The sequence below is a fragment of the Acyrthosiphon pisum genome, chromosome A1, assembly GCF_005508785.2.
Source record: "Acyrthosiphon pisum isolate AL4f chromosome A1, pea_aphid_22Mar2018_4r6ur, whole genome shotgun sequence".
Lineage (NCBI taxonomy): Eukaryota > Metazoa > Arthropoda > Insecta > Hemiptera > Aphididae > Acyrthosiphon > Acyrthosiphon pisum.
The window spans coordinates 63,023,989-63,032,543 of NC_042494.1; the positions used below are offsets into that span (position 1 = coordinate 63,023,989).

Here is an 8,555-nt window from a genome sequence, read left to right on the forward strand (position 1 = left end):
TTCTAAAATATAATCTCATCATCTCATACTCTTTAATTAATTCATTATTCATCTAATATTCATTTCTACTCATATTTTTAGCTCATTACAATATGTTTCTGTTTAATAATATAAAAATTAAAAGTAAAGTTAAATGTTTGTCAACCGCTAACAGAGCAACATTCTTTCTTGAAATAAATTTAAACGCAACAATAATAACTTTGTTATGCTTTTAAATTGTTTATTTATTTTATTTTATTAATTGTATATTATAAATTATCATAACAATAATATATAATGTTTCTTAAATATTTTCTTTCATATTATTTCAATTCGGTAATATATTATAACCCTGTTAGGTAGGTACTTATACATTATTATGATATAGTTAATATTCCAGTTTTAAATTTTAATCTTTGATAGCATGCACAATAATAGGAAGATATTTAAAAATTGTTTCTCCTGTAATTGGACATATTTCAATTACTTGTTTCTCACGCATTTTATCTTTAACATGTGTGGCATATCTGTCATGTAAATGTTTTGGCAAATTGGTGTACATATCATCTATAGCTCTGACACAATCTAATAAAATCAAATGAAAAATAAGATAAATAATCAATAAGTAATAGTAAAAACTCAATTCTATATAGGTAGATTATACTTTTATAGTATACAGTATTTCTATATAACACTTTATTGATGTATTTTGTCAATAAAAAAAACCAATCCACGCCAATCTATTTTGAGTACCTAATGATTGAAATTAGAAATGAAAACAAGTTTGATCGGAATGTAATAAAATTAAGTAAGTAACTAATGTTTTAAACATAACAGCCATGATTATAATATAGAATTACCTCAAATATAGTACCTATCTACATTTTTATAAAAATATATCTATACATAAAAAAAATAATACTAGTGGCGGTAGTTGTGGGACAGCTATAGTATCTAATATAATAAAATTATAAAAATATATAGTATTCTCATTACTCAGTAATATAGACTAACAGACCGTTTTTGATCAGAATCGTTTTTCGTATACATTGATTTTTTATCATTGAATTAAAATTAAACATATTCATTAAAGTAGACCACACAACACCTAACGTACCTACAGTAGAGCGGTGAATGTATTAATTTCACAATAATGTGTGTTTTATTTTAAATTTTTTGTGTTTGTCATCATCTTTTAGGACAGTAAAAAAGCTTAGATTTTATTCAACAGTATCTTTTCTGATAGGAAAGTGAATCTAGTTAGTACTTGGGGGAGTCAAAAGTAAAAATATTTCAGTAGCTTTCAAAATGCCGTGAAAAACAAAAGAAAAACTGGAATTTTTGTGGCTAAATACCAAACGTCCATACGTGTATTTTAGATAGGTAGATACAAGGTACTATATGATTTTAATATTGTTTAAGGTGACGTTTATTCAAACACGCAAGTAATTGCCCAACTACAATAATTTTTGACCACCAACATTTTATTTTTTTAAAAGAACGCTGTAAAAAAAATCATTGTTAATCATTTATAAAAAATAGGCCAAACATGTGAATTAAATTAAAAAAAGGTGGGCAAGTGGATGTCGCTCTGCTGTATAGTAGGTTTCAACTGGGTCGCTGTATAGTAGGTTTCAACTGGGTCACTGTATAATGGATGGTATTAAATTTGAATTCAATGATATTATAATATCATTGTATAAGTAAAACGATTCTGAGTGGAGACGGTATGTCAGTCTAGGTTTAAGACATTATATACTTATATCTATGGTATTAAAAAAAATTGACCTATAATAGGTACCTATAATAAATTCCAAATTAATCATATCACAATATACATTACTCATTAGGTACTTATAACGCGTTATACATCAAAAACAAATTCTAATACTATCATAGATATATAATAGTATACTTTAGAAGTTTCAAGCGGTGATATTGAATTGAGTCCATGCTACTTTTATATGTGTTTGAATTGAGTCCAGGGTATTATATTAATATCTTTGAATTGAGTCCGGTTACCTTGAACCTTGCACATCATATTATTATACCAGATTATACGCAACGATAACGGATATCATCAACGTCCCGGTGCCCGGTGGTATATAGGTATACTCTTTCAAAATCAATCAGTCGTGCCGAATAATTCGTTAACACACAATTAGTTAATACTTACACCATGATTATCAAATTATTACGAGTGAAAAATGGAGTGTATGTTAAGTGAAAAAAAAATTATTTATAAATTATTAAAGGCTAACTCATAATTTCTTTATACTTTTTATTATTATTATATAATTAAAAAAAAAAACTATTTAATAATTAACATTATTATATTACACAAAAAGTGTACCTATACAATCATACACAATAATTATTATTTTTAATATTTTTTAACTAATTAACTCTTTCTACTTATTATTATTATGATTAAAAAAATACAATCATATACATTTTTTGTGAGACTACTCGGCCAACCTCCACATTGTGTCTTCTGGATAACGCTAATAGGCTGAAGGGACTCAACTCAAACAACCTAAAAATATTGGTCAGACTCAACTCCGATAACCCAAAAGTATTTTCGGGACTCAATTTAATGCAGTTATCGGTTTCAAGTACCCACGAATAATATTATACAATCACAACAAAATAACTAAAATAGTTATTCTAGGGTTTTTTAATATGTAATTTTGTCTAAATTTGAACTTCAAATGACTGTAAAAATAAACTGTGTTTATGTATTTTTTAGATTTTTTGGTAACAGAATTAGCTGCTTACGTGGAATCTTGTTTTAAAATGTTCAATCCTTAGATATAAAAGGTAAACATTTTATACATTTTTAACTACAAAATAATTATTCAAATTTAAAAAAACTGTGCCTATGTATTTTGAATATTTTTCAACTGTTATTGTAACAATATATCAGGAGCCTTGTATTACATTTTTACACTTTTTGGCCCAACAGATAAAACTTTATTGATATTCATAGAAAAAAAAAATTAAAAAAATTGAAACATGAAATTATATATTTATATATCATAACATAATGAAGTGTCCAAACAAGTTAAATAATATGCTGAGTCATAAGAAAAATATGGTTAATTTGAAAAGTAACAACAATATTATAAGCCTACTTGCGACTCATTGACCGTTGTTAATATAATATTAAAGAAGTTAAAATATAGTTCCTCGATGGAAGTTAATATAATAATTATTATACAAACAGATTATTAACATATTATAATATTATTTTCAAAAACTAAATATAAATATATAATATAAGCGAACACTTGAACTAAAAAAAAAAAAATTATTTCTTAATACGGTTTTCAAATCAAAAGTATTTGGAAGAGATTGAGTTTCCTTGATAAATTAAAAAAAATAAATTTATATAATTATTTTTTTTCATATTCATGAGTTTTTAATGCACGATAATATAAAATATTTTTACAGCACATTTGAATGTTTTTAGGAGCATAGTTGCAAACATACACCGAAATATCCAATAATATTTTTTATTTTATATTATATTCTGGCGATTTCGTGTAATTGTACCCATTAGCGTCCAATTATATTCAGTAAACAATATTTTTAATATCGATTTATTGTACTTATTTTATATTAGTGTGTGATCATATTACTATTTGTGTAAAATATATACTGTATAAGGAGTAAGGACATATTATAATAATTAATTTATTAAAGTGTTTTTAGTGCATGAAATTACGGGCCACGGCAATGTAAGAATGTAAGATATTTATATTAAATAATTGTAAATAAGTAGGTAGGTAGGTAGCTAAAAATCATTGACGTAGCTTTTGAATTTTGATTGAATAAAAAAAATAATAATAATAAATATCACACATAAAACTGTGAGGTTGTTTTGAGTACTTAGTTCCAATCAATTCCATACGCATTCGAGCGTTAAATTCCGCTCAAGGCACAAGGAGTATTGATTTGATTACGCTATGTAGTTAACATAGTAACCATTTATTTTAACTATTAATTTTAGTTCAAATTAACTTCATAAAAAGTATAGTTACAACAGCTACTTAACTAAGTGTCTATACCTATGTTAACGCAATCATTTTACGGGGTTAAAAAACTACTGATTTGGTTGTTAAAATGCATAAAAAAATGCAAAATATTCCTGGGGGTTTCAGTTTTGAACCACATAGGTACAGTCATTTTTAGTGGGATCCCTAACCTAACGCCTAACCTACCGAGTAACTACCTATAATAGCACTAAATATGGGAAAACGTTGTTATTTAAATAGAGATCTAAGTACCCATTATTTGACTACTGAGGTTAGGTTATTTTAATACCTTCAAATAGTTAAGATACTGTATTAGGTAAACGTTCCATTTCAATTAATTTGACTGACAAATGCAGTTAACTTTCATTTTAATAGTCAAGAATATAGTAAAGAGTTTTAAAACAATAATCCCATTTTTATGTGTATACAAGTTATCGTAATTACTTAAAAATGATGAGTAGTCTGGAAATGTATATGTTTTGACATTTGATTCCATGTTGATAATTCGAAATCCAGCCTTGATGAACATTCCTCTCAATTCGTCTTGGGAAAATGAATCTTTTGACATCTGCTTTATTTCCTGCAGAGCATGAAATTGATTTAAAAATAAATTTTAAATATCGGTAAAAATAGTTGAAAAACCTCTAATATTAAATAAATATTGAGAAAATATAAAAATTAATACATTTTTTAAAATTTAAATCAGAAAAATTTAATATTGATAAGCGAATTTTAAATTGAATTTAAAAATTTCAATTCGATTTTAAGCCTTGAATTATCCTGTAATCAGTTTCTTGAAATTTTATATTATTATAAGTTGAATTTGTAAAGGTAGGTATCACTTAAATTATAATTTCAATAGATATTTTATAATGTTTGACAATTTTAAAAAGTAAGAACAAAACCAAAACAATAAATTTTATTAAATGGTAAATTATTTTATTCATTTAAATAAAACTTTTAAAAAAATTAACATAAATAGGTACCCACTTTAATATATTTTTGCCATTCTTCGTCCATAAATTTATACAATTCAACCAACGGATTGATTAACAAGAAGTCAATCAAAATTTCTCCACCACTTTTCAACATCAAGTGCATATTAAGCAAGGCACCGACTTTATCATGAATCCAGTGAAAGCAGAAAAATGAAAATATTTTGTTGAATCTGAGCGAATAAGAAGAACCGCAGTTGTTGGCGTCTTCGATGTCCAGAACTTTGAAATCCATCTCGGAGCATCCAAAAAAAGTTTTAGCATATTCTACCATTTCTACGGATTTGTCAACGCCAATCTAAAAAATCGATATCTATATAAATAAATACAATAACTAGGTATACAAATTATTTAAAAAAACTATATATTATTTTAAGCAACTTAAATCATACATACCAACTGTTTGATGTTATTTTTCAAAAAAGGATAAAGAATATCCGATGTTACGTCTCCCGGTCCACATCCTACGTCCAAAACTATTTCGTTTGACGTCCACGCCATTTTCTCAATATATGCAGTCAAGGTATCCTTGGCTGCCTTCTGCTGTATACCGTTGTTTTTGATGTACCGCTCTGGGCAATGCATTTCGACAGACTAAAATCGTTCTCTGATGAAATTTTATTTTTTTATAGGTACACGGTAATCAAACACAAGCATACTATAGGGGCCAAGGTATTATAAAACCCGCACCTAACGGAGCTTCTTAAAATCACGCACGATATCCATAGTCCAGTCATTTAAGCGCCAAAATTGGTGTTTTGAGTTATTAAATCGGATAGTTGTGATATTTTACAAAAAGTTTGTTTATGGGCTCCTGATTAACCAAAAAAAGTCACCATCCCTTCGTGGTCCAAAAGTGCCCCCCATCTTGAATTTTATGTACGTTTTTTCAGTTTTTTTAAATTATCTTTGAAAATATTAAATTTATCTCAAAAATGTTACTATATAAAAATATAGCATAATATTAGACACGAAGCGCTATAATAGGTACTATACAAAGATATAGGCTGCACGTAGGCGGCGCGCCACACTCGCGTCCACTATAAAACGCAATGTTTACGTTTTTTATATTATATATTAACATATTACAGATAAACATTATTATTGATAAACGCTATATTATAAATAATTTATAATCATATGTGTATCTACACCGCATATTATTTAGTAAAATATAAATATTATTTTATAACATGCTGTAGCATGTAAATGTTAAACTACCATGGTAGTTGGTACATTGAATTTTATTTTATATAGTTATATGGTGTTCTTTTACATAGAGTTATGTGGCAATTAAATTTAACTTTCAATCAAATTGTTTAACTGTACTATACTTCGACCCACGAGAGAGTATTACCGTCGCCCGACGAAAACTCGTCTGATTCTGCGCATTCCCCACTATTCGGCATTGCCGATAGCTGTTCGGCAACGATTGGCTGCGCTCAACGCTATATGGTGTATAACGGTCGTGGAAATAGTGGGAGAAATGGGGCCTCGGAACCGTCTCCGCCGTCAGTCTACATGCGCAAAACGGTAATACTCTCTCGTGGGCCGGAGTATAGTCCTATATAACAAAACATTTTGGGACCCATGCAGTTATAGTTATTGACGGCTACAATGAAAGCTCGACAAGTACAACAAATATAGAACGTAAGCGCCGTGTAAAATATTCTTCAGTGGACATTTTATTTGATGAAAATATGGTTTTAACTGTTGCACATATATCATTCTTATCAAATATAAGAAATAAAAGTAGATTGATGCAAATGTTGTCTTCATATTTGATAGGTAAATGTTATATTATTAAACAAACCAATGACGATGCTGATACTGCAATTGTAAATGAAGCTATAAAGTGGGCACAAAATCAATCTGTTGTTGTAGTTGGTCAAGACATCGATTAACTGGTTTTATTAAAAGCTCTTACACCAGTCGAAAATCAGGTCATATTTTTAAAAGCAGGGAATGGAGGAAATTAAAAATATATTCAATTCAAGAAATCCAAAAGGTTAATGTCATCAAATTTTCAATTTCATTTTTACACGCTATCAGTGGATCTGATACTGTTTCATGCTTCTATAATATTGGAAAATTAAAACATTTCAAACTTCTCAGCCAATCCAGAACTTCAAGAAATAGTAAATGTATTTAACCGTCCAAACTCCACACCTGAAAACATTTTTAAAGCCGGGGAAAGATACACATTAAAATTATATGGCGCACCAAAAGTCAAACAAATGTAAATGAATATCGATGTTTATTATTCACCCGAAAATGGCTGGAAATAAATTCAAATTGGCAAACTTCATTGCCATCAAAAGAAACTTTAAAACAGCATATATATCGATCATCACCAGGTACAAATGTACAGTGTTGGAGAGTAACTTAACTTAAGTTACAAGTTACTGTAACAAAATTACTTTTTAAGTAATTTGATGGTAATTTAATTACATTTTATTGTAAGTAATTTATATGTAATTTAAGTTACTTTTTTTTAGTAATTTTTACTTAATTACTAGTCAGGTAATTTTTTTTTGGATTAATACATTTTTAGAACGTAGGTATTGATAATGAGTGTAAATATTAAAATATATCATGTACCTAATTATTATAATTTATAAGTAGAATTTTCTGAACTTGTGATACTAAAATACTTTTGTTATTATAGCTATTGACTATTTGACGATAAAATGTTATTTTTAGAATGGAATTGTTATCTTTACTCTGTGTTGTGTCACCGCGGTCGCCCGCAGAAGGCTCACGACGTCGGCGCCTGCTCGTACAACAGTGTTGTTGGAATTCTATACATAATAATAATAAATAATTTAATAATACTAAAAATAATAATAATAATTATTATTTATTGTTTATTGTAATTACCCACAAATTCGTTTCTTGTAATCGGTGACTATCGTTTATTGTCGACGATCTAATCTTATGAATTTCTGATACCTATTGGCATAAGCGTGCGCACGGGGGAGGCAGGGGAGGCAGCTGCCTCACCTGCGAGAATTTTCACTTCCCCAAGATTTTATACATTAAGAGGACGTGATACCCGCATGTGTTGTCTCCGTCTTACAAGTGCGTAGCATAAAAATATTTTACACTCAACTCGCGTTAAAATTAAAATATACTAAAAAGCATATGAGGTTTCCTAGATAATAATCTTATCTTTAGATTTTATAAAAGGTCAATTCACTCTAATTTTTAAATTAACGGAACTACACGTGTTCTGCTGAGTGTAAAATTTTTTTATGCTACGCACTTGTAAGACGGAGACAACACATGCGGGTATCACGTCCTCTTAATGTATAAAATCTTGGGGAAGTGAAAATTCTCGCAGGTGAGGCAGCTGCCTCCCCTGCCTCCCCCGTGCGCATGCTTATGCCAATAGGTATCAGAAATTCATAAGATTAGATCGTCGACAATAAACGATAGTCACCGATTACAAGAAACGAATTTGTGGGTAATTACAATAAACCATACGCGTAAACTGGGGGGAGCGAGAGGGGGCAATTGCCCCCCTCACATCACTTAACGGGGG

The 8,555-nt window shown here is 28.8% G+C and overlaps 1 protein-coding gene across 3 annotated transcripts in view; it reads right to left on the reverse strand.

The window, feature by feature from the left end:
• Nucleotides 1-206: 206 nt before the first annotated feature.
• The window catches only part of Jhamt (juvenile hormone acid methyltransferase), a 15,956-nt gene continuing 7,607 nt past the window's right edge, over nucleotides 207-8,555 (reverse strand). The window contains exons 2-6 of one of the 3 annotated variants that reach the window (XM_016807607.2): nucleotides 7,735-7,812; nucleotides 5,408-5,605; nucleotides 5,007-5,309; nucleotides 4,461-4,596; nucleotides 207-564 (exon numbers count right to left, since the gene is read on the reverse strand). In XM_016807607.2, the coding sequence (XP_016663096.1) occupies nucleotides 389-564; nucleotides 4,461-4,596; nucleotides 5,007-5,309; nucleotides 5,408-5,596 (804 nt within the window). In that variant the 5' untranslated portion in view covers nucleotides 5,597-5,605; nucleotides 7,735-7,812 and the 3' untranslated portion in view covers nucleotides 207-388. 3 annotated transcript variants of the gene reach the window in all.